Source organism: Elaeis guineensis, chromosome 10 (genome assembly GCF_000442705.2).
Source record: "Elaeis guineensis isolate ETL-2024a chromosome 10, EG11, whole genome shotgun sequence".
In the NCBI taxonomy this organism is placed as follows: Eukaryota; Viridiplantae; Streptophyta; class Magnoliopsida; order Arecales; family Arecaceae; genus Elaeis; species Elaeis guineensis.
In genome coordinates this window covers 17,611,896-17,637,876 of record NC_026002.2, presented here as the reverse complement: position 1 = coordinate 17,637,876, position 25,981 = coordinate 17,611,896, and the positions used below count along the sequence as shown (strand labels likewise).

At 36.8% G+C, this 25,981-nt stretch overlaps 3 protein-coding genes across 4 annotated transcripts; 2 read left to right on the top strand and 1 right to left on the bottom strand.

Annotated features, from left to right (window-relative positions):
• Window positions 1–1,502: 1,502 nt before the first annotated feature.
• Window positions 1,503–2,030, top strand: LOC140852178 (uncharacterized). The gene is made up of 2 exons (XM_073245143.1): window positions 1,503–1,642; window positions 1,733–2,030. Exons 1-2 carry the CDS (start codon window positions 1,503–1,505, stop codon window positions 2,028–2,030), a joined length of 438 nt encoding a protein of 145 aa, XP_073101244.1.
• A 6,615-nt stretch (window positions 2,031–8,645) lies between these two features.
• On the top strand, window positions 8,646–10,264 carry LOC105052920 (uncharacterized). The gene is made up of 7 exons (XM_010933908.4): window positions 8,646–8,805; window positions 8,903–9,007; window positions 9,084–9,210; window positions 9,288–9,359; window positions 9,437–9,491; window positions 9,580–9,922; window positions 10,008–10,264. Exons 1-7 carry the CDS (start codon window positions 8,772–8,774, stop codon window positions 10,043–10,045), a joined length of 774 nt encoding a protein of 257 aa, XP_010932210.1. The 5' UTR covers window positions 8,646–8,771; the 3' UTR covers window positions 10,046–10,264.
• LOC105052919 (small RNA degrading nuclease 1) lies at window positions 10,124–21,564 on the bottom strand. 2 transcript variants are annotated; one of them, XM_010933905.2, is made up of 12 exons: window positions 21,400–21,564; window positions 20,914–21,090; window positions 20,737–20,826; window positions 20,271–20,339; window positions 19,124–19,264; window positions 18,366–18,482; window positions 18,226–18,295; window positions 17,979–18,079; window positions 14,252–14,386; window positions 14,066–14,173; window positions 13,871–13,975; window positions 10,124–10,587 (listed from the first exon to the last, which is right to left on the bottom strand). In XM_010933905.2, exons 1-12 carry the CDS (start codon window positions 21,430–21,432, stop codon window positions 10,294–10,296), a joined length of 1,440 nt encoding a protein of 479 aa, XP_010932207.1. In that variant the 5' UTR covers window positions 21,433–21,564; the 3' UTR covers window positions 10,124–10,293. The 2 variants fall into 2 exon arrangements, with proteins under 2 accessions (XP_010932207.1, XP_073100283.1); XM_073244182.1 differs by lacking the exons at window positions 17,979–18,079; window positions 18,226–18,295.
• Window positions 21,565–25,981: the final 4,417 nt, after the last annotated feature.

Genomic DNA, 25,981 nt, shown 5'->3' with positions numbered 1-25,981 from the left:
GATTTTCAGTAGGATTGAATCAGAAAGTCTCCTGATGCTATTTCTCGAGAAAAGAAATTGTAATATAGTTTTTACTAAAAAATCTATAATATATTAATACTAGAAATTTATATTGATATGCATAAACTGAGAATAACAGATGGTAAAAACTCCCTCCCTTGAAAAAAGTTGTTTATCTTTACATTCTTTTATTTTAACAAAATTTGTCAGTTAGACTAAAGTTATGTTCCTATTATTTTTTAAAAAAAAATCAAAGCCAAGTTATTGAACCAAAAAATAAAAATAAGTACATAATTTTTATATATAATTATTATTCTAATATATATATATATATATATATATATATATATATATATATATATATATATATATATATGGTTGTCTCTGTTGGATTGGATTGATAGTTGATAGATGAGTACCCCTTCTCAATCATTGACACTTTAAGTCCGAATCAACGCTAGCATATTGCATATATGTTTACTTCAACATTTCAATAAACTATTAATAATGGCCAGTAATATTACACATAACATTCGTATTTATAGTTGAACCTAACGATTCAAATTAAACAGTGTAAAAAGGATTATAAGTAGGTAGTATCACTAAAAATGTGTGATGTTAATTCACTGAAATTGCATTAGTTATATCATTTGCATGTAAATAATTAAGTTTTTAGGCTTCAATTAAAATATTATAGTTTGACTTCGACTGATAATCTAAAGCTAACTATGACAATCAAAATTGCACCATTCACATGTGGTGAATGTATAACATTTCAAGCTTTCTTTTTTTTTTTTTTTTAATTTATAATTTATATCGAGTATCATTATAAACACATATTTTGTGCACATACAAAACTTTATATATAGTTGAAAAGAATCAGCCGAACTGGAAAAGCATGGCCCAACCTAATTTTGTTGGTGTCAAGCAATGGCAAAGATTTTTTAGTTTGAGCTGAGTATGGATCTTTTCTTTCGATAAATTATAAAAATCTTTTAAAATTTATATTTATTATATTTATATTCAATAATTTAAAAAACTTACATTTATCCCAACTAAATTAACAGCATTAGTAAAACCATTTATTTTATGTAAAAAATCAAAATTGCTTCTTTCTATCTTCTTATATGCATCCGATACCTTCACAATTTTCTCCCTCCTTCTATCCCCCCTTCTCCTTCTACTCCTCTCTTCCTCTCCCTTTTTTTCCCATAATCTTCCTATACCCCGCCCATGATACGCTTATAAAGCCCAACCACCCCCACATGGACCTGACTAGTGCCCCCTACATATGCTCCCAATGCTTTCTCAAATCCGACCTCATCCACTCTCTCTCCCTCCTCTTCAATCTTGAAACCCCCAAACTACACTAGTGTCGAGCCCAAGAAGTAGCCTTTGAGAAGATCAAAAAAGCTGACAATGATCTTTTAGAAGTCGTTGTTACCTTTCGGATCCTTGTTACCTACTGCGCCACCACGAATTTAGGGTCCGTTGCAACACCGATGTCTACCCCGCATTCCTTCTTTGCACTCGGGGAGATCGATGGCAGAACATTTGTGGCTATGAGTGGCAATAAGGGGATCTTCACGGTGGACTGTTACGACCTAGCGATAGACCATTCATTGTCAAAGATAGGGATGTGGTGCAAGATGGCATGATACGATGCGGTGGTGATGGGGCAGTGGATGTACATGATGGAGGGGTGGTGATGACCCTTTTGCACGTTGCTGAGGTCAGAGGTCTACGACGTGGATCGGGATGCATGGAAGGACATGAGTGAAGAGGGAGAGAGGTGGACGAGTGGCAACATCATCATCGGGGACTGCCTCCTCATCGCCACCACCTATGGTGATGGTCGGACGAAGGCGTACGACACCACAAGCGACATGCGATGGGGGGTGGAGGATGGTGGGGTGCCAATAATGGTACTGAAGTGGTCATATATAATGAGCAATATGAATGGAGAGATCTATGTGGTGGGGAGCAAGTTGGAGGTCGGGGTAGGGATGATAATGGTGGAGGGGGCGTAGGAGGAGCAGGGGCAGAAAGGGAGGTTGAGGGTGGGATGGGAGGTGGTGAAGGGGCAATCGATGTTTACTAATCCGGTGCCTTGTTACTCCAAGATATCCTATGCTTATAGCTCTTTGAGGTTGGAATTTTTTTTTTTTGTAAATCCGAATGCAATTGGAAATGATTTTGGGGAGGGTCACGAAGCAGGAGATGAAGGTGGTGTTAAGGTAGCTAGGTGTGGATCCACTGATGGAAGAGATGGTGGCAATGTTTGCCGAGGCAGACTGCATTGGCAATGGAAGCATCCAGCTTGAGGAGATTATGATGGTGATGTTACCCTTTACACTGTCCATCGTGCTAAAGCTACAGGAGATATTTATTGTCTTCAATGTTGATAAAAAGATCTCATTGAGCAACTCCTTGCAATGTTCATCATCCTCCCCGATGAGCAGTGTACCTTAAAGGATTGCTGCCATATGATTGGTGCGAACCCACTGATGGAGGAAGAGGTAGCGGCGATGCTCACCAAGGTAGACCATGCTAGCAACGAGAGCATCCGACTGATGGAGATCGTGACAATAGGGTTGGCCTTCCGGCCTCTCATCATGCCAAAGCTCTGGGAGACACGTTCATCATCTTTGACACCAACAGAGCAAAAAAAAAAAAACTCGGTTTAGTCTAGAAACAATACATTCTTCATTAATAAGTAATAGAAGAAAATATGAAATTATGAAAATTTAAATAATGTATACTAACTTGATTCCTAACAAATCTAAAAGTCTCTCTGATTATTAGGATAGACTAGGAGCCCATATCAGTCCATTTGTTGTTGAAGGTCATTTTTATCATTTTATAAAATCATTCTAATATGATATTTGGATTCCATTTAGGATCAACAGACTATCTAAATGTATGGGTTTAAATGCAGTCTTAAAATAAATATCAAAGGTGTAAGTGTAGGTTCTAAAAACTACTAGATGTAACTGTAATTTCAATCTAACTTTAGGAGAGTTTTTATAATTTTTTTTTTCTTTTTTTACCTAAATTTTGAAAATGGCTAGATATTGGTCCAAAGTTTTGACCATTCAGGGCATAAAGGTCGAGCTCTTTTCAAATCTGGGTGGTGTAGACATGTTGAGCCGTGAGCTTAACCAAGAAAGTTTTTAGTCAGTCTTTTTCTCAATGGTAATTGTTCAAATCATCTCACTAGTGAATGCTAAAAATTTCAAATATTAGATTGGTCACGTTTAGATTGGATCTATTAGGGATGGAGCATTGTAAAATAAATTAGACTGGGATCAAATAGGTTAGATCAGGACATGGCTGTTGACCCGTAAGCACTAGTTGTGATGTCTTGATCTGTTGTGGGGTTAGATTGGATATGGGTCAAGATTCTATATGCTATTGTCATCACTTGGAAAGCCCAGCTTGATTGGATGTGGGTTAGATTGTTCTATATCCCAACTTGCAGGAATTAGACATTGAATTGCCATGACAGTATTATATGGGGGCCCATGACATTGTCATCTATACTAATTGGAACCTCAAATCATGTTCTTTTCACACGCTCAAAAAAAGACGGCACTTAAGTTTTCCCAGGAAATTCTGAAGCCACCAAAGCTCAAGTTTATTTCCAATTGCCATTACTTTTCCCTTCTTTTTATTCCCTGATTGACATAAATTAGTTTAGGTATATTTTCTTAGCTTCTTTTAGATTTTGGTATGTCATATATTTTATAAAATAAGGATTATTTTTCACAGTTTAAATCATAAATCCCGATGATACGAAAAACTCCATATTAAATGTTCATACCAAAAAAAAATTGTGCTCATAAGCATCACCATAACTTTCTTAATGCTTTCTAGAGATTTGTCTATTTTATTTTTTGCTTTAATAATTGAGAGTTGATATTTTTTTTATTTATAGAATAATTATAGAAGAAAACAAAAGAAAAGCAGCAGACTTTGTATGTCTATCTATTTAAATTCTATACATCTTGAGAGTTATATGCTAATATAAATATTTCATATAAAGAAAATATAGCTCTCACAATCTTCAAAATCATGCAAATTGCACTAACATGATAACATAGGATCAAACAAAAACACAGTTCTCGTAATCTCTTAAAATTATACTAATCATGCTAACAAGATAACATAGTATCTAAGAAAAATACAGCTCTCACAACTCATAAAATCATACAAATCATGCTAACATGATAACAGATAGTACAGCCTTCCCAATCTCTAAAATCATGCTAACATTTATTAGTATTTAGTAATAATAAATTAATGGTTAATTTATCAAAAAAATAATTCATGTTTCTTTGTAAAGAAAAAAATAAATATACCAAAACAAATCTCCTTTAAAATATGATGATATTCGGTGCATTTTGGATGACCAAAAGCGACTCACCACCACCCGCCATGTGAAGCTCATTAATTCGCCTGACCCGTTTGATGGTATAATAACAAACATTGTTATTTTTCTGAAAAGAGAGAGAGAATTTTTATCATAAGTTGTCATAAAATTTTTTGCTCATATCTTCATCCATCAAAATTCAAAAAAAAAAAAAGAGAGAGGAGTTTCGTATTCCAAGAATAAAATGATTCTATGCGTTTTGTTGGATAGTTGTTTGAGAAAATTTGATCTAGAAAACCCTTCCTTTTTACTTCTGATTGAATATTTATTCGGTTTTTATTCATGTTTGAATAATTAGTCTCTTTAATTTATTCCCATATTTTAAACCCAAGTAAGACCTGTTCCGCATAAAGTTATTTCAGGCTCTAATCATGGAAAGTTTGTATATTTAATTAGTAACTTGTTTCCTTCCTCAACTCCATCAATAAGGGAACATGGAAAATGTGACACTTGTTTTTTTGTTTCCTTCTACATATGGCATGGCAATCAGTTCACTTGAATGCGTCCTCAACCTGTGAAACTGATGAAACTGGATCGTTTTCTCCCTCGACAATCTCATAATAAGAAATTCCTAGTCCATTCCTTTCAACATATCAAGGTCCGGTTTGGCCAATAAAATCACCTTGATCTTGCTATTTTCAATAAAGTTGAAGCTTCTTGTATGAACAATAGTTTTCACGCACATTTTTAGAACAATGCTAAAGAAATCATGTCATGGAAGTACAATGATGAAAATAAATTAAGTTTGGAGGAGCCACTATTTGACGAGGAGTGATCAAGTAGAGATGTTTAATTTCTTTAAATAGTCATTGAAGGCTAAAAAATAATAATAATAAGACAAAACTAACCATTAAGATATTAGAAATGCAGATTGCCGACATCCAAATATAAAATTGATACGGTTGTACATTTCTTTCAATTTTTGATTGTCTTATTATTGATGCCGACCCGTCATGCAAACCTAAATCATAATCATGCCCCAAGCAAGTCTGACAATTAAAATTGATGTGGATGATATTTTGATTGATCTTGATATTGTTAGACTTTATCACCTCAAATGTGGGTAACTTGAAGACACAATCACGCCAGCAAAAGAATCTCGATGGTTGTTATTATTGCATGATTAGAGAGCTCATATCCATCAGAGCAAATAGATAGCTTTTACAGCCCTTTTAACCATGAAATAATAGTTGTGCATGATTAGAGAACGACCACTGACTTTTCTCTATGAATAGAAAAAGATAGAGAACCCTCGTATGAGTTTCTGGAGAGCCTCGTTTGCCCCTTTTTCTCTTCCACCGTTCTCTATATACTGACATATTTGAACGTTGGAGAGTCCTAAGCCTGAAAGACTCCAACAAGGATTTTTATTTCAATTCTAGTAATAAAAAAAAATGTACCGACAAATTTATTGATCTCAGCCCAACCTCAGAGTTCGATATCGACAAAAGCCTTTCTACAGCCTTGGAAAACAATGTCAAAAAGTTCGTGCTCACTCATGCTAAAAGCTTCAAAGTTAAAGGCAAAGTAATAAAATATGGATTTCTTCACCTCTTTTATAATAATAAAAGGATGAGTTCTAGATAGCCATTTTTGTCGAAGGAGCCGATCGATCAATCGTGCATGACATTTTGCGAAGAATTATGCTATATATTTTTGGATTGATTTGAGGGTAAGCTAGCCCATGTGAGAATACACCAAGAAAATGAGGGAAAAAAATACAAAAAAATTAGAAGAAGAAAACAGAGAAGGGGTAGTTTCAATCAAGAATAGGCTTATTGCTAATGGGATGAGCATAGTCAAAACATGCTACATCTTTTTATTGTGTTCTATTTTATATAATCCGCCCCCATTGCAAATTGCAATGAGAGAATTAGTAAGTTCGATGGTTACCCATCAAGTCTAAATTATTACAATCAACTAAATTGTGGCAGTATTGATCCGTCCTGTCAACGCTGCAGACTTTTTCCCCGAGTTCTCCATAACAAGATAGAGACTTCGCAGCTGAAATTTAGAGCCACAGAGTCCTCTGGATCATTTGCATTAATGAATGGTGCAGAAGCTATATGCGCACGAAAGTGAACGCCACCTACAGCACAAGAAATTTAAACCCATTATTAAAATTTCAATTTCTTGTGTTGCATGATCTGCGGCTATATTATTATTTCCCATTGCTTGAACAAGATAACTCTCCATGTAAAACTGTAAAAGGTCATTGAAATCTAACCTTGGGTTGCTACACCAAGTGCGAGCAAATCAACCTGCTTATCTATCACTGGAAAAATAAACTATTGTGTTTCAAATTTCCATGACTCCTAATTTCATGATCACATGGCATGCTTGGATTGCAGAGGCATGAGACCAGGAGGCAGCTTAACTTTTGTTAAACAACAATATTTGTTTTAGCTCATTTATTAAACAAAATTGAATGAATTATTTTTGAGCCAAAGGTTTTCTCCGACATGGTTTACCAAGATTGAAAAAGCCAAACGTCATAAAAGAGCACTTGTATCTTTCACAGCATAACATATGGACCGCACAATAGCTACTTTGAGACATATACACGTGGATGAAAGAGAAATTTATAATGCTTTAAGGTCTGCATCTTTTACGATTAGAACTGTCAAAATAGATTTAGCCCACCGAACCAGTTTGGTCCAACTCTATAAATGAAGTAGATTGGACTGTCATATGAATAGTCCAAATAATAATTAGGTCTATTTGGCCCGCTCTACATCAGCACAAAGACTAATATGGATTGGGGCCGAACTAATCCGGATGGACCATAAAAATTAAAAAAAAAAATTTTAAAAAAATTCTATTCATTTTTTAATCCATGCTTCCTAAGCTCCGCTACCTCACATCACCGGCCGCTGTCGCAGATCAGCAGGATGATCGTCTCTGTCGGTTCCTTTCCCTTTCATCTCCTAGTTTTACAGATCCCCCCTCCTCCTCCTCATTGTCTGTGCCGCCGCCTCTGGCCTTCGAGTCCGATCACGAATCAAGATACGCTGGCCCCCTCCTCCCTTCTGCCGACGGACACCCCTCCATCCAACCTCCAGGCGATCCTCCTCCTTTGGGCCCCTCCTCCCTTTCGCCAATGGACGCCCCTCCATCCAATCTCCGGATGAACCCCCTCCTCCTCTTCGTCAGCGCCGTCACCTCTGAGTCAAATCTGACCGCAGTTCCTTCTCCTCCTCGAGCTCTCTCGGTCTCTCCACTCTCCGAGTTAGATCCGCACTGCCTCCCCTCAAGCTCTCTCAGTATCTCTCCACTTTTCAGGCTCGACCGCTCGAGGCACCGTCACCTCCGAGTCAAATCCGATCAGTGCTCCTCCTCCTCGAGCTCTCTTAGTTTCTCCACTCTTCGAGTCCGATCCGCGCCGCCTCCGACCTCCCCTCAGACTCTCTTAGTCTCTCTCCACTCTCCAGACTTGACCGCTCGAGGTTCTCCCCCTTTCGAATTCTCTACATCTCTTTTTTTCACTCTTCACTCTTTAGTTATTTGAGATTTAAGACCCATGAGCTGGTCTGATCGGACCCACGGTCCTTAAAAAATTGGACTGGACCAACTATATTATATCTCATTTTTCTCATTTTTTGACTAGATCTAGTCCGATCCAGTCCATCAAATTTTAGATCCTTATGGGCTTAATCAGATCAGTCTATTTTAACAGTATATACGATCTAGAGGTTAATATTGCTAAAAAAAATCAACTATTCTTTCACATCAAAGATACAACCCGAACCCCCTCAAACCAAAGACCTTGCTGCAGAACACCCAGCAAATCATGTAGCATCCTTATGAAAGATCTACCGTCCTCACCCGCCAACAAAGACAATCTGCACTTCTTTTCCCAACAAAAAAAAAAAAAAAAAAAAGGGAAAAAAGGGGCATGGTCGCACCTTCCACTTGCCATCTTCTCTGTAAAACCCATGTTACTATGTATAGGCTGCAGAAACTAAAGTTCGTAGAAGCTACATTCGGACAGTTCCGTTTGATTAGAGAAAATAGAGCCGTTCGAATTCTGAACTTGTTCACATAAAAAATTATTTTTTAAAAAAAAGACACGTTGTACGCGTGGGGCCCACTCAAATACTTGCTTGGAAACCCCGGATCAACTTTACCCTCGAGGCCCACGAACAGCAGAAGGTTGCCGGCCGTGTAGTCCGTTGCAAAAGACGGTTTTAAATTCGTGCCCGCAGGAAGACCCAGCCCATTTATGAGTATGACCGACTCTTCCACCAAAAAAACCTACGGCCGGTAGTTGACCTCACAACCCCTTTGTTTCCACCCCCAACCCGATACCCACCCTCGGCGTCTCTTTCCCTCGATTCCCATGTCAATCCAAGGTCAGCTCCTCGAGGTCACAGGTGAGTCTCTCCACAACTCCTTCAAACTCGAACAAAAATCCCCCCTAAAAACCACTATAAATCTGAATCCTTTCTAAGCCTGCCAACTTCCGATCAGTGGTCGGATGCAGCAAGTTGAAGGATACCGAGTGGTTATCGCGGCAGGATCCCTACGTCTGCCTCGAATACGCCACCACCAAGTTCCGCACCAGGACCTGCACAGGTACATACCCTCAATTTCTTCGATTTCTCCAGAGATTTGTTTGATTTCTCTGAGATGGAACAACAATAACCCGCAGATGGAGGCAGAAACCCTTGCTTTCAGGAGAAGACCACCATCCCCCTCATCGAAGGCCTCCGCGAGATCACCGTCACCGTCTGGAACAGCAACACCCTCACCTTTGATGATTTCATAGGCAGTGGCAGGTAAATCTTTACCTTCTACCTGCTCTTCTTTCTTGTGGGGAAAATAGAATCGAAACCTAGAATCCAATCTTGTACAGGATCCAGTTGCAAAGGGTCCTCTCCGATGGCTACGACGACTCCTCTTGGTCGCTCCAGTCTAAATCCGGAAAGTAATATCTTCAGACCTATTAAATCTATAGCTATCAATGTAGATCCCAATTTACTGCAATCTCTCCTTGCTTCATAGGTTTGCAGGAGAAGTAAAATTGATCATGCATTATGCCAATGCAGGCAAAGCACAAGTAAATTCTTACTCCTTTTCAAACTATAATTTTTCGATCCGTTGGTGGATGTAGGGAACAATCCTGAAGCCCTAATTTCTTATTGCAGAAGCCTTCGAAGGCCGAAGCTCCGATGAGCTATGCAGCAACTGCTCCGGTGTACAATCCGGCAGCTCAATATGCTTATCCTCCATACGCATCGCCGAAATCGGTGGCGGCTCCTCCTTCCTATCCTCCGACCGGAGGTTACCCTTCTTCGAGCCCTTATCCGGCTGCATATCCTTCACTGGCATACACACCGCCGGCTAATCCTGATCCTTATCAGCCTGCGGGATACCCTCCCCCTCCAATGCAGCCCCAGGCATACCCAACTACAGCATATCCACACACCCAAGGATACCCACCAGCCACTTATCCCCCTCCACCACAAGCCCAACCCGGTTATCCACCAGGTAAATGAAAAAATTTCCCCTCGTTTTGATCTTACTGAAATATAAAACAAGTGCATCATATGATTGTGTGATTTTATGAATGCAGCACCTTACCCAGGGATTTATCCACCACCCCCATATTGATGGCAGAAGAAATGCAGTTGCTACTGAGAATATCCAGTGTTGGTAGTATCACATGTGCGGTACTTATTTCAGCAGTAATTAATCTGAAACTTGTGGTCATGGCTCTTTTCTGTTCTTCGTTTGCAAAAATGCTTGTTTACTGATACAGATTGGGAGTTAAACTAGTAAATTAGTTGCTGCAATCAAAAAGCAAATAATGCTACAACCAGTTTGTGGAAATGCATGTGCCCCTAAGGAAAAAAAAAAATTCAGAATCCATTTTTCCGAGCAAGAGCTGATGCTATCTTTCGCAGCTCAGATATTTCATCTTCTCGTTGACGGAGGGCCTGTTTCAATTTCTCTATCTCTTTATCATGCTCGCAGTGATGTAAACATGTTCGTTGCCTTTTTGAATCATTGGTCTTATCTTGGGTCATTCTCTTATTTAATGGATCACATCCATTAAGTTGAGCAGCAGGTTTCATCTTTCGAATGTAGAAGCTGATGCTTTTCCCTGTGCTAATTTCCAAGAACACAACCTTCTGAGGTCGACCACTGGAGTCCTGAATGTAGAAAAGAAAATATAGAGATATTTAATCTTCTAGAAAAATCATGGTGCTCTCAAGTGGCTTCTAAAAATGACCTTGTTGTTGTAACATATTCATTGTTTACAAAGAAAAAAAAATCATAACATATTCTTATGCCATAAGCCCAAATTTGTAGAAAGATCTCAAAGTGCATAAAACAATTGGATGATGACCATCCGATAATTGGCTCCCAAAATTATAATTATCACAACAAAGGAATCATGGTGCTTGAGAGAGCGAGAGAGGTGACTTAATAACATATGTTCTTCCATTCAAAACCATATCATTCTTTGTAAGCGACCAGTCTATCCCCTTTTCTATATCTAACTGGCATCAAGATTCACTAGAGTTCTCCCTATGGATAAATCCTTGCTCACAACCAACATCCAAGATATTTTTGAGAAGATACAATGTTATATGCAGAATGAAGCAAATTATAGACAGGAAATAAAGAAAATTCTTAAGACACTCAGTTATGTAAAATATAAGACTGCTTTAAAGATGAACAAAACTCTGTCATAACACAAAATAAAGACTTCGCATTGCACAAGGAAATACAGTCTAAGGGCCTGCTCTTATGTCCAATCACAGTGTGATATCTCCCAAGAAGAGCAAAGGTTGTTGAGATGGAAATCTGAGGTACTGTGGGAGGTTACTGATATCCGTAATCCCTAGTTCAGATAACAGAATCCACTAAAAAGGCAATTTTCCATATCTTACTGCCATAAAAAAGCATGAAAAAAATCTATCCACAGGCATTTTGGGCCATTAGATTTTCGCAACTCGTATTAAGCATTGTATTTTAAACAAATTCTCCTCAATTATCCCAATTTTCAAGAAACAAAATTCTCATCACTGTGTTCCCAGTTTACCATGAAAAGCTATTGGATCACCTTTCCATATTAATTGGCAAATTAAATCCTCCCGAGTCTCAATAATTCAACTGTTCATGTAACAAAATCCACCGCTCAACATTCAATCTGGCCATTTGTCTAGCCCATGACAAACAAATTTACCTGGCCACAGCAGTCACTGCTAAGATTGTTTAGGGCAAGAAAGCTCTCGATATTTGGCTAACCCACCATGAACAACAGGAGAGAAAATACAGCATCTGGGAACCGTGCTGTCACTTTGCACTCTTGTTGATAAGGCTGCATACCATAACATGTTGTCCAATGTCATAATACCCTTATTCCCACGATGACTATGGTATCTCCAAAACAGATGCAAATAACCCCCAAACCCGGCACATCCTCATAAGCCTCACTCGACCGACCCCCCTCTCCTTAAATGGGATTTTGAAAAGTGACAAATAAATAAAAGAATAAAACAACACCGCCTGGACTTAGATGAGGTCAATGTGGCGGTGCAAATGAAATCGACCTTGAGTGAGTAAAATACAGACAATTGTGATTAATTAGAACTCAGATTTGCCCATAGATAATAAATTTTAACACCTACCAGTAATCAACTGATTGAGTGTTCTTAAAAACAAACACAATAGTACAAAAAGAGTAAACTAACAGCTTTGCCATCCACATCACAACAAAGAGAGAAAAATCACAACTATGGCTTCCATGTAGCCTAGAACTTGGTTAATTTCCATCAAGCAATAGCAAGTAGTTCTTTTGATTAGTTCATTTGAGAACTGAATCTAACATATTGGATGGATGATAAATGTTCAGTTTGAATTGTTTAAAAGTATTATAGGTTAAATGTTTGATCTTTTAAGAATGCAAGAATCAAGCTTGTGATCGGCTCTATATGCATTTTGCATGTGCATATTGACAAGTCCCGAGAAACAGGATGAGGGAATCCATAGCCATTCCAACCCCTGAAACTACTTATTTCCAAGGGGAGCTTATGATATGCATCGATGAGATAATTGGGTGTAAAATTAAGCCCTAAAGAATCATGTAATATTTTAAGCACCAAACCTGAAATTCAACCAATATAGTGTTACTTGGTAATACATGCGGAAAGGCATGTTTCCATGTCATTCCTTTAGGCATTGGCACAATGGTAAGGTTGCTCTATTGTGACCTAGATATCACATGTTCAAAGCATGGAACAACCGCTCTGCATGCGAGAGTAAGATTGTATACATCTGACCCTCCCAAGACCCCACAAATGTAAAGGCCTCATGCACCGTGACAAGCTTTTCTATATTTCCATGCCATTCCTTGCCTACATACAGTTTCTAGACATCTGTTTTAAATCCATCTATAGCTTCCCTTATGTCTAATGAGGCAATCAACTTCCTAGCCTTATCCAATGACAAGTGTTCTCAATGGACTAATGATTTTACCAGTACTGTTTGAAATGGAAAAAATGTTCTACCATGTCATGTTGTATCATTCTTTTTAGCTCACTCTTACGGACACATGCTTGCAGATTACATTGTAAATAACTCAAGAATTTCACCTGAAAACTTCTAGACTGAAGTTATTACTTTCCAAACTTCACACAAAAAGTTTTTAGTAAGAGAACAAAAATATAACTGAAGGGTAAGGTCTAGTTGAAATTTTCCACTTGTGGTGTCCATTCCACCACATATTCTTGCTCTTGTCCCCACACCAGCCTCCTAACACTTTGACTGGTTCTTCAATACTTGTTTTCATTGGCTACCATTTAACTTTGCACTTGCAGGGTTTTTACTCCTTTCGCATTACGTCAATGTGCTTCTTATAACATCAACACTATACTCCAACAATTCTAACATGTTCCAATTTTCAAATTACTTCAGGAGAGTTCAAGCAGACAAAATGCCTTAATATTCCTTCTCGGCATTTACAATTTTCCACATTTTTTACGACACTTCAACCTGAATCTGAAATCCCCATCTCACCAAGGACATTTAGGTACAGATAAATATCATTGACTCTATAACATTTATTACTAGTATCTCAGAAACTAATTTCCCCTTAAACAATTACAAAAAATCCCTTTCTGTTTGACTTATATGTTTCCCGTTTTCCATAGGTTACTCTCCACTGCTTTTCTTGGTACATATTACTCTCCACTACTTATCAGAATGTGTTAGACCCACTCCCATTTCTTTTATCGGTTTCTGAACAGAATACTTAGCAAAGCAAATTTCAATCATGTGTCACGTTCCTGCTTGCGTTGATACTAAAAGATGGGATGTACATATAATGAGATAATACCATTCAAAAGAAGAAAGCTGCAGAAGAGAAAGATCATTTCAGTCAGCTAAGGAGTGCTATCGTTCAAAAACATAGTAATCTGCAGTGCATACCCTGTTTTCTATGGCTTCTATTCCCTTAAATGCTTCATCAGCCTCTCTGGCATCCTTGAAAACAGCAAATGTAGAGTAGCTAAGGCCTCGGACTTTTAGATCATTCTGCAAAAGAAACCTTCATTGCATTTCTGAAACAACAAAATACACTCTCTAGATACACAACAAAGACATAAAGCATGAGCAGTCAAGTACCTTGATATCAACATTATAATTCTCAGGAAATAATTTCAACAGGTCTTGATAAGGCACGTCAACTGGTATCTTGTGAAGTAGCAGCTTTGCTAGATCAGAGTCAGATACCTGGAAAGCGAAAGTTTGATAGATCAGTCAAGTGTCTTCAACAAACAAGTAAGACTTTGTTTCCTACTTCTTACAGACATTGTTGTCAACAACAGAAATGGGATCGTCAAATCCATGTTCAAGCTTAGCTAGAACCAGCCTCATTGTAGCTTTTGCATCATTTAAGCAATTATGTGGTTCACCTTCTGCCCGAAGTGCAAAACCCAATACAGACTGCCACGAGAAGACAAATAATATGAGAAAAAAAATGTAATGCTGAATAAAAGAAATAAGAAAACAGAGCATGCCTCAACAAATCATATACATCCATATCTGGTATTCAGACTCTCGATGCAGTTCAGTATGAACTGTCCTCTTGTTCTTTTAATGGTAAACAAGAACTTGTTTCTATCTTTACATAAGATGTGCTTGTGTTCAAGAGACAATGATGGGAAAATCACATTTACAATCACGAAATTTTTTCTATTTATAAGCAGAATTGAGCTTATTGCTAAAAATGTAGTAGATGTTCAATACGATGCAGAACAGTTTCCTCCATATGTTTAAGATGTCCATGTCACACAACATAAGTTAAAAATTAGGCTATAGCTTCTCTACAGAAAGGTCCTCAATTCTGATATGAGTTAGAGTATTGCAAATTTGCAATATTTGTCCCAAAAGGCAGCACAAGTTATTCTTATTGTAAAGTGATCCAAATGCAAATAATTTTATCATCGCATGAAGGGACTTGTCTAACGTTGGTATGATTTCAAGGGTGTTACTTTGTAATATCATTTTCCCCTACCATAAGTCCCACCAAAATAAGTTTTAGTTGATCATGCATCCAATAGATCTTGAATTAGAATCCAGTTAACTGCCTACTTCTCTACTCTCACACAAGTTCTCAAGGGCCACATGCAAGCACCACCATGCTAGTTTTTGGCATGTACTGATGCACATGGACACTACCAGTTCCCCACTTTACCCTGGCTTGGGGAGGGGTTAGATGTACGGTTGTACTATGTGACAGTCCTGCATGAGCCACACAGCACCGACTGGAAAGGACGACCTGCTAATTCTTTCTTCAATAAGCTTCTAAATTGAACTTATTTTACAACTCCTGAACCTACTAAGCCAGAATTGCACTTAATAGATTACCCTCTTAAAGAGTCATGAAGCAGTGAGCTCATTTTACATAGCCTACTACCTGAGCAAGAGCACAGTCTTTCCCTCTGTTATCACCAGGGCTTGGGGTTTCAAAAAGCTGCTGCCTTGTGAAGGCGATAAAGGTACCACATAGTGCCTAAGTGGTATCTGACTGCTTAGATGGGCAACTATGTGGTTCAACTTTAACAGAATATTAAATGATAAATAAATTTATAATAATAGATAACAAGACAGAAATATATAACTAGCTCAGTAAGATTACAAAAGAATAACAAAAAATATGCAGATGGAGACTCAGATATCCAATGCTTAGGCTTATGTGGGCCACCTGGTGACCGCTACGTGACCTATTTACACAGAAAGGGAGCCTAGACCTTATGCAGGCCAGTTAGGAGCCAGATACACATATGCAGAAGCATATACCCCATTTCAGAAAAATAGCAGGGCAAGCCTCCAGGCCTCTCCCCTACATCCACCTCCTAGAGTATCAAAAGACTTTCTCATTGCTCTACTCTCTCTCCCTTCTGGTATAGGTACCCAAAAAGACTTAAAGGGGACTTGTGCAAAGGTGTCATCATTTCAAGTGGGGATTCAGGACCAGTAAAAGGTTTGGAGGTCCTGCCACATCACCCAAAGAGTGTAGCTATGAGATCTCACCCATAGCATATGACAACCAATAGTCATGATGATCATTTAGTACATGCATGTCCGCATTCATGAAATATTTTTGCTTGACATGCTTTTATCCTTGCAACTAATGACATGAATATTTGAATTCTGTTTCTAACTATCATGCTCTCAGTCATCATCCAAGAAAGCAAAGTTGTCCTAATTCAGATATCGATAGGCAGCACCAATTTTGGCATCAACCCATGATTCTGCGGCTCAGACATTGAGTTTCAAACCTTTTCGTCACCTTTAATTTACACTATTCAGAAAGCACATAAGGCAAGTTTAAGCATGATTTTTATTTAGAATTGTTCTATCTTTTCGTTTAGAGGCACTAAACCTAACATCAATTATCCAATCAACTTAAACTTGTTCTATCTTTTTGTTTAGATGCACTAAACCTAACATCAATTATCCAATTGTTGATTGGGATTAACTGCCAAGTTTTGATACTTATCCAAATGATGAAGATCAAAAATATAATGGACATTGCTACCCTCATTGTTGATCAAGCTCTAATGAAGAGAGCCATGTGAATGATCTTCATTAATTCCATCATTCAATATCAATGATGAATAAGAATATGAAGATGTCATAATATATGATCTTCAAAAGACAAACAGATATGGCCTCTTTCTGGAGCTTCAATCACAGTGCAATTCTCTCAAAGACCATTTCAATATATAATTAACCATGCTTAAAAAATTCCCCTCCCATTGTTACCCAAATTTAGGAGCTGAAGAAAAAGAATGAGATCCATTTCACAGATATATTGATCCATTTTATCATGATCATTATCCACAGCATTCTCTGTTTTCTGTAAGAGGGCAATTTATCAGCCAAGAGACTATTTATTAGTCAAGAAGACAATTGAGTCGATCTTTTTCCTTTGGAAGAAAATTGAGTCAATATTTTCAAAAGAGGAACTAAATGCAAAGGAGTACAATCATGAAAGTACATCATCAAATTCACTAAGGAAGATCAAAGTTAATTTCATATGATTAAATGATGAGAAAAATTTTAATTAACCAATTTTGCTATGTTCACAAACTATAGAGCAAGTTGAACAAGAAACTTATGGTGGCTAAAGAGAGCTAAATACAGGTTCTTTTATGGAATATAAATAATTCAATGAGGAGAAAACGTGCAGAAATCTAACAGAGGGTTTATTATGAAACATGATGGAATGTCCATCTCAAATAGTCTATCAGCGGTCAAATCCCTGCACATGAAGCTGAATTACCATCTTAGAGAAAAATAGACCCATGCACTTCATCACGAACCAGAAATCCATGCTTTAAATTTCATGTTGATGATGACGAATGCACTCGGAGAGATGAGGTAAACAAAGTTCCATTATGCTGTGCGTGGTTTTGCAGGCCTAACTAAGGTATATATTAAGAATCCAGGCACTACTAACCTGTTAGTAAATTGTATCTTTCTCTTCTAATCAATTAAACTTCTGATAGTATGCCCAGAAGTTCTACTGGTACATCTAATTTTATTCAGGGAACAAATATTTGCAACATTAAGAGTGCAATAATGAAGATGACTGATGATGAAAGGATTGTAGGCTATGAATATGTGACGAAGCATATCATAAAGCCACAAAAAGGTGGTTGGTAGAGATAAAGTATTGATCCTGGACTCAGTGCATATCACATTCGAACTACATTTTATAACGGAACCACAAAACCATCATTTGACCTTACCACAGGTCTGTGATTTAAGCATTCCCCTTGTCATTAGGATATGAGAATAATTAGGATATTAGAATATATCGAGCAATTAATTGAAAAGAAAAACAAAAAAAATTGGAGTCAGAAGATTTGCATATTGCAAGCAAATTAATTGAACAATGAAAATGGAGCACAATAAAAAACCTTTCAGCCACAGCCAAGCACACTTTGAAATAAATTACAAAAAGTAAAATTGCCAGAAAAGTTAATGTCAAGAAGATAAAACAGAAACTCAATTTTTCAGAAAATACCTTACACAAGTTGTTTAAAGAAGGCGAACAATTAACTGCTACGTCTAAATATTTGAAGATGTATGATGTGTCAATAACTCGTCGATGATCAATTTTTAGTACTGCATAGTTTAAAAGCAAGAAGTTAGAAAATGACAAAATCTTGTATTTAATCCCACGAAATACTATAAGATATTGTAGTTAATCCATTTAAACACTTATAAAAATACAACAAGTATGCACATAAACTATAATATACATAGGATACCTTGTAAATCATTATGTAAGCTGTGGCCAACTAAAATAGTCCCATGGGATAAAAGCTTCTTAATGGATTTCTGCAAAAATGCCAGATTAACTTGGTGCAAGAAAAAGAGTAACTTATAAACTTAAGGTAGCTCATACAACCTGTACGTCAGCTAATGAACAAGTAACTCCCTCCAAATCTTTAGCACATATCCCAGTGATGTCTGTTCTATAGTCAGCAACAGCTTTATTGGGATTGACAAGTTTATCAAATCTAACCTGAAAGAAAGAGCTATTCTTAAAATCTTGTATGAACTGAGACAGAAACAGCAAACATATGTACATGCACACATATGTGCATGAATGCATGGGTGCATGGTTAGGAAGCATGGATACTTTGAACCACATGTCATGTTGATATCTTACCCATACCAGATACCAATACTTGTTCAATTAACTCCCTCCAAAAATGCAGGGGAGGTATCAATTTCATAGTCTGTGATATTAAATTACAATATGGAGTATGGTTTATGATCCATGGAATAATGACAACATGACAAGCTTGTAAAAGATAATGCTACCATATAATGTATGGACTATGTTATTTTGGTAGCCTAGCATGCTTTATGGATACCTGCTTTGGTACTCACACAAGTATTTGTTTGTATGTATATATGCATATATTATTTCATCATAACATAGATGTAGAATTCTTGGTGTATCCTATCTATATCTCATCTTATTTTTTCCAGATTTGCCATATTGGTGTATCCATATCATGCCTTATCCATATCCCATATTCAGATCCCTGTTTCAGAGGTGCATGCATGCATGCATAAATACATTATGTGCAAATGCCTTTAACATGATGATAAACTAGAGAATAGAAGCCCAGGACATTATGCAAAGAAGTAATTTACCTCCAAATTTTCATCTACTGCACAAACTTGTACAACGGCTTGAGTACCATCCTCACATAAAACCATCTCACAATCAATCGAAATCATAGTTTTTGATTTCATTACTTTAGAAACTTTACCTAGCCGCATGATTATCCACTCCTGCCAAATCATACCATCAAATTATTATAATTTCGGTATCACCAACATGGGATTTAAACACTCCCATGGAAAGATGTCCTCAAGATTCCTAAATCAGGCAAACATTGCATTTCTAACAGTAAAGTAGCCTATATGATGAATTTACCGGCAACTCATAATTAAAAATTGACTGAATTCTGCATTTCAAAGTACCTAAAAAAAACATGGTGTTTAAGTGAAATTACCAAAACATGGTGGCATTCCCCTGCCATCGAACTTGGATAATAATGACAGAATTATTTTATAGTAAAATATTTTCATCAGTAATAATTGTTCACTGCATGATTTGAAATTTTTCAAGTAAACTGTCATTCTTGTTGACAGTTACAGAAAAGGATAAGAAAAGATATTTCAAAAGCCTAATTCCTTGTTGCTCAGATATATGACATGGGTGTCAAGTGTGTAGCTGTTCAAAAGAATCTAGCAGATGGATCTTTAAAAACTTTGATGATGGAACAAGTATATATCTTTTAGATGCGTATAAATATGTCTAGATGCATGCTATTGATGAATAATTAGTCAAACCAATTTTCTGCAGCTTTATAAAATTTGTAAAACCTTTGGCAAGTATAGTGCTAGACTTAAAACAGTTTCTATCTGAAAGTGTCAAGAAGAGTCCCAGGTGTCCAGCACATCAAGAAACCCAAGATTTGGGGTATCCACATAACACTAGCTTTTTGTGTGTTTTTTTTTTTTGGCTGACTTAAACATGAAAATGGTTTTAAAGCATGATACATCAATGACAGGAGAGGAAATAAATAAATATTAAATGTATATCACTAATTTCTATAAGAATAAGAACCCCCCAGCATAATGAATCTTTTTAATCAAATTATAGAACAAGGATAAGCGAGCAACGACATACATGAGTTGCATTGGCAGATCAAGGCACTACAAAAACTGTCTTTACCCAGAAGTTTATGGCATGTGCAAAATGTAAAGAATCAAGTGCAAGATGGAACCACACCTCATCAAATGATGGAAAAGAGTAACACCGTGGGTAATGTGGATGTTCCTTTGTCAAACGGACCAGTCTCTGCATTTGCATGCATATAGGTCAATGACAATAATGAACTGATTTGACATCCTGAAAGTTCAATTTAGCTAGCAAATGTTTATGCACAAAATGAACCACACAAAGAGCTATTATTCTAAAATTTAAAATACAAAATGACTTCCTTTCAAATAAGCGCATAGCCGGACCACCCAAAAATCTAAAGATGGTCCAAGTCATCAAAAGCAAAAAAAAAAAAAAAAAAAAAAAAATCAGTTAATGGAGATACTAAACACATATTTTGTTGTCTCCAAAGTAAGAGCAGAAAGGTAGTCAATAATGTTAGCAGGATAGTTAAAGCAGTTTTCATCAAATGAGATACTGCAAGTAAAATCCAAAAGAATGCCTAACCTAAATCAGAACTCCAAGTAACATATACCTGCTGAGGGGACTCTTGGTCAGGAAAGTCAGTTATGAACTTCTCAAATGCTTTGTATTCAGCAAGACGTTTTATCATTTTTTGGAAAAACTGAAACCAAGACAGTATAAACCCATCAAAGCTATGGAAAGACAATCATTTTATTCATTATAATGTAAAGCCTTCTGCAGTAGTTACCTTCTGCTCTTTTTCCTCAAACGTTTGTAGAAAAGCAACTAATACATCCTTCGACTTTCTTGTCGGATCGTAAACAGCACAAGATACCCGATCATTACTATGCAAAAAATCTTTCCACCCCCCTTCACGACCTCTTAATCCTTGTTTCTGGGTGAGCCTCACAATCTCAGCAAGAACCTGACAGAAATTACTTAAGCTAACAATGCAACACAAGCTTTTTGTAACTAATGATACAGAAAAATAGCAATTCCTTATGAAGCATGACCACTAAGTATCTGTACCCTTAGCTAGCAATTTCCAAGTATTATAACACCATTAAAAAAAGTTTAATTGTAGTGAATTACTTCGACGAAATTGTCTTCGTCAACAAAAACGAAACGTTCCACGGCATGACGAGACCCGTGAGGAAGAAAGTCTATTTATTGTCACAAAGGATACGGAAAGGATCACAAATGCATAGAAGATAGAAAGAGTGAGAGTGAGTACCTCCTTGTCTGCGTTCGAAATCGCTTTGTCCATTGGAGAGGATTAAGGGGGGAAAAACACCTCAAAATAAAGGGCAAAAGAATCAAAAATGGGTGGAAAGAGGAGAAATCCCTGGTGTTTGTCCCCGCCGAAACACCGTGCGGCTCTCGATTTCGGTCGCTTCGTCTCATGTTATTAGATTCCTAGGGCTGGGAAGTGGGAGGGGCCGACTTAGGCCACGGACCCGCGAACCCGCTCGCTGAAGACTTCGGGCTCGGGATCGTGTTTTCTGACCCGGTAAAATCTGAACCCGACCCGATCATGAGCGGGTTGCAGTGTTTTCTGACCCGATAACATCCGAAGCCGACCCAACGGTGTTTGGATGAGTTTTTTTTTAAATGTTTGCGAATGAGTTAAAAGAGCCGCTAAATTTCTCACGGCATCTCAATTATGGAGGACCCGCCTCGCTGCTCTCTTCTTCTTCTTCTTCTTCTTTTTCTTCTTCTTCTTCTTCTTTTCTTTTTCTTTTTTTTTTCTTTTTTTTTTTTTTTGTGTGGGACGCTCTTGTCGGATCATGACAGTAGAAGCAATCCGAGGGATATGACTTGGAATTAGGCTTAAAATAATGCTCTACTCAAGCCATAATTTGAGCTTATATCAAGCTTGAATCAATTTTAGCTCAATTTAGAGTTATCAAGTTGATTATAGGGTTCATATTCAGTTTCGAAATTAAGATCGAATAGACCTCGAAATAATGATACATAGATTAAGTTTGATCTTGCAGTTCAAGCTCCAGACAAATTCCAAACCATGTTGGATTAAACTCTAGCTTTGCTCAATTGTGCTTCTAAGACTGCGATATTTATATTATTCTTTCAGTATGTAACAAATTGGAATAGTATATGGAAAAGGCCTATTCAGTATTTAATGGGAGAAGAAAATGGAGCAGAGAGACAAACGGAGTAGAAAGAGAAGCCCGAGAAGCCCATGCTGAAGGAATGTTTTGGAGAGCTGATACACAAGGTTCAAGTATATTTTCCTTGATTTTTTTTTTCTTTTTTTGAATCTAATTTTTTTAAGAGTTTTACCTCATGTATAGATTCTTTTCACTCTTGAAAGATTGTGTTCGCTGTGTATGTTGTAATACAAAATGATGTTCAATATGATGGTGTTCAATGTGCATAATGCAGCAAAACTATCTTTAAACTTTAAAATTTCTTAGTGTGTATGTCACTTGTGCATATTATTGTCATAGAAGTTGTTTTTTATTTTATTGAGAGAAGATAGGCGATATCCAACCATATATAGTAATCACTAGATTTATATCTAAATATTGTATCATCACTCAAAATCTTTCTCAAGCCCTTAAAAACTAGTTTATACATGTGTGATATTCTTTTTGTTTGCAAGAAGATATGATACTATGTTTTGTTTTAAACTTAGATCAATAGTGATTCTTGATGCCCATAATTTTCTATTTGTAGAAATTTCTTGATAACCATGCCAGAATGGAATTTTAAGACACGACAAGAAAGAAATTTTGTGAGACTAACAGAATCTCTAGTAGAGATCCCATCCCTTCTCCCTGTGCTGTGATCCATGTCTCCTAAACCAATATCCCAAAACCCTACATTTTAAATCCTAGACATAAACTTTAAATCAAAATCCGAAATCCTAAATCCTAAACATCAAACAATAAACTCTAAGCTAGACCATCAAAATACATATGTTTATTTCTAAACTTCTTTTTATAGTGTCTGCTATGTTCAACAATTTTGATCTCGAACTTAAATGGTCTATGGTTGTTTTTGAAGCTGGTAGACTGATTTTCTAGCTCAACAGGATACACAATATTGTATATACTTGTACATGCATATATAAAGAGGGATGGATTTTACTTCTTTCGAGAGGAGACAGTATCTACTCTTCTCAATTTTAGTCAAAAATATCCAAATAAAAGTGCTATATTGTTGATCATAATCTATAATATTAGAATGCTTAAAAACCATGAATTAAGTGTTTTGATGATTTTTTTTTTTTTTTTTTGCTATGATAGGGGTAGAAATCCCCAAAAGATATAAAGAAACAAAAGAAAATTCACAATCAAAAAAACTGAATTTCAATTGCAACCACCATGATGAGAATTTTAAGGCTAGAAATGGGCTGGGTTGGGCTAGGCCACACCCCCACCCGAGCCCGATCTAAAATATTTTTTGGAGCTTCGGGTCAGGCTTAAGCTCAAATTTTTTAAAAGATTCAAGTTCAAACCCAGCCCACACCTAGCTCAAACCCAATAGCATCTCCGTCCCTTCATCTGCAACCCCATCACCGTCCTGAGGCACCGCTGATGATTTCAATGCCTGGGAGCATGTTATACACTTTTGCCATCACCAAATCCTCATCTCCGCCCGCTCTGCCATCCTAAAATCTATCTAGATCTTTGGCGACCCCTATCGACTCCACGCCCTCATGCCACCACTGACGCCTCCACCCTTGATGCTGCAGGTGATTGCTTTTTATCACTGTTCCAATGACCAAACCCCATCAATCGTTAGGAACAGGTTGTTTGACGAGGGCAACACGGACGACTAGCATGGACTTCAATTATGTGGGCTTTCGGTGAAGATCGAAAGAAGGGAGAGTCGGTTGGAGTGGCATCTGTTAGGGATGCCAATGAATGGTGAACGGTGAACGGCGATGGTGATAGGAGAAGATGGAAGATCATAAGATAAAAAAAAAATTTAATGATTGGATGGATATGGACCAAGATCTAGGACTCCTTAAGTTGGAGACGAAGTAATAAACACGATCCATAGAACACTGGAATACAAAATAGATGGCTTGGATATTCGGGCTACTATTGGGCTAGAATTCGGGCCTAGGCTGGACCAAAGGTATGTTTGAGCTAGTCCGTTAGGGGTGCCAATGAATGGTGAACAGTGAACGACGATGGTGATGGGAGAAGATGGAAGATCGAAAGACAAAAAAAGATTTTAATGTTCGGATGGATATGGACCAAAGGCTAGGACTCTTTGAGTCGGAGACGAAGTAATAAACATGATCCATAAAAAATCTGAATACAAAACATATGGCCTGGATATTTAGCTATAATTAGGCTAGAATTTAGGCCTAGACTGGGTCAAAGATATGCTCGAGTCTGATCCAAAAGATAAATGAATTTTATGTTTTTAGTCTGAACAATTTCAAGCCTAGTCTAAAGTTGGCCTAATTTAATGGGTCTCGGATCGGTCTGAGCCCAGTTCCAATCCTATACAAAGGAGAAGCGATGAAGAAAAGAAAACTCAATCATTCACAAGATGTTTAGACAATCAGTCTGGTGGTTTGATTCTCCAAAGGGATGAGAAGCTACAGAAAACTCTTATCGAAAAGCATGCAGTGCAATATCATCCAGTGGAGAGTAAGAAGAGATTAAAGGTAGAGATACAAAAATGTACGGTGGTCTTTAACCTACATATCATGTAGATACAAAAATGAACTACAGAAATGATAAAGATCATGTTTTATTATAATTTAGACATGAAACTTTACTAATTTTTTCAATCTTAATATATCTAACATCTGTAGATCATGACAGATAACACAAAATCTTAATAAATACTCTATCATCTATTTTAGTATAGTAAAACAATAAGATCATCTGTTTATCATCTATAGGGACCATTGGAATATGTGATTTTGATCTAGATATTTTTAATAGTATAGATCAGGTATCCTAATATTTGTTTTAGAGTCGAGGAACAAATATTTTCTCTTCTTGAGAGGAGAATTATCTAGCTGATATCTATACTGTATTATTTAATGGGAGAAAAATATTTTTTAATTTCATGGCAAGAGTATACTCAGTTCCCTTTTAAAAAAATATTTACATAAAAATATGATCAAGAAATTAGACTCAATTTGTTCCTTCAACTCTATTTTTCATCTCTAAATTTCTGCAATCTCCTAGCCACATCCCTAACCAATTGGACTAATTTTAAAGTTACAAAATATTGATTTATTTAATTCACATACTTTTTACCCTAATTTTTAATTTTTATATTGATTATTTTTGACATATATTGCACTTGCGCATTTCTATTGTGTGTGTATGTATACACGCATACATATATGCACATGCGTGTGCATATATATACATACATGCGCACATGTGTATATACATACATACATATATGTGTGTCTAGAGAGAGAGAGCACCTTATATTCTTGATTAAAAAATAAATTAATAAATTGATTAAAATTTAAAAAATATTAATTTTGTCCAAATTTTCTTCTATACAAATTGAAATAAATTGATCACGATGCAAACCATTCATCATAAAATAATTAATGAAATAAGATTTAAGAATCTTGCATGACATCTTCGTTTGTTGGATCCAAACATCGAGGAAAAAACTAATTAAGACTCATATATAAAATTTTAAAAATAATTTTGTATATATATATATATATATATATGGAGAGAGAGAGAGCCTTATATTCTTGATTAAAAAATAAATCAATAAAAATCAAAATATAGTAATATCTAGGCCCAAAAAACAAAATTGATCTGGGTGTCAACCATTCAACATGGAATTATCCCCAA

Coding starts and splice junctions, on each gene's coding strand:
- LOC140852178 (XM_073245143.1), top strand. CDS start 1,503: ATGTCTACCCCGCATTCCTTCTTTGCACTCGGGGAGATCGATGGCAGA. Junction 1,643..1,732: donor TTGTCAAAGATAGGGATGTG/GTGCAAGATGGC, acceptor CACGTTGCTGAG/GTCAGAGGTCTACGACGTGG.
- LOC105052920 (XM_010933908.4), top strand. CDS start 8,772: ATGTCAATCCAAGGTCAGCTCCTCGAGGTCACAG. Junction 9,008..9,083: donor CCGCACCAGGACCTGCACAG/GTACATACCCTC, acceptor AATAACCCGCAG/ATGGAGGCAGAAACCCTTGC. Junction 9,211..9,287: donor GATTTCATAGGCAGTGGCAG/GTAAATCTTTAC, acceptor AATCTTGTACAG/GATCCAGTTGCAAAGGGTCC.
- LOC105052919 (XM_010933905.2), bottom strand. CDS start 21,432: ATGGACAAAGCGATTTCGAACGCAGACAAGGAG. Junction 18,483..19,123: donor CAGTAGATGAAAATTTGGAG/GTAAATTACTTC, acceptor TCTTTCTTTCAG/GTTAGATTTGATAAACTTGT. Junction 13,976..14,065: donor ATTATAATGTTGATATCAAG/GTACTTGACTGC, acceptor TTTCTTTTGCAG/AATGATCTAAAAGTCCGAGG.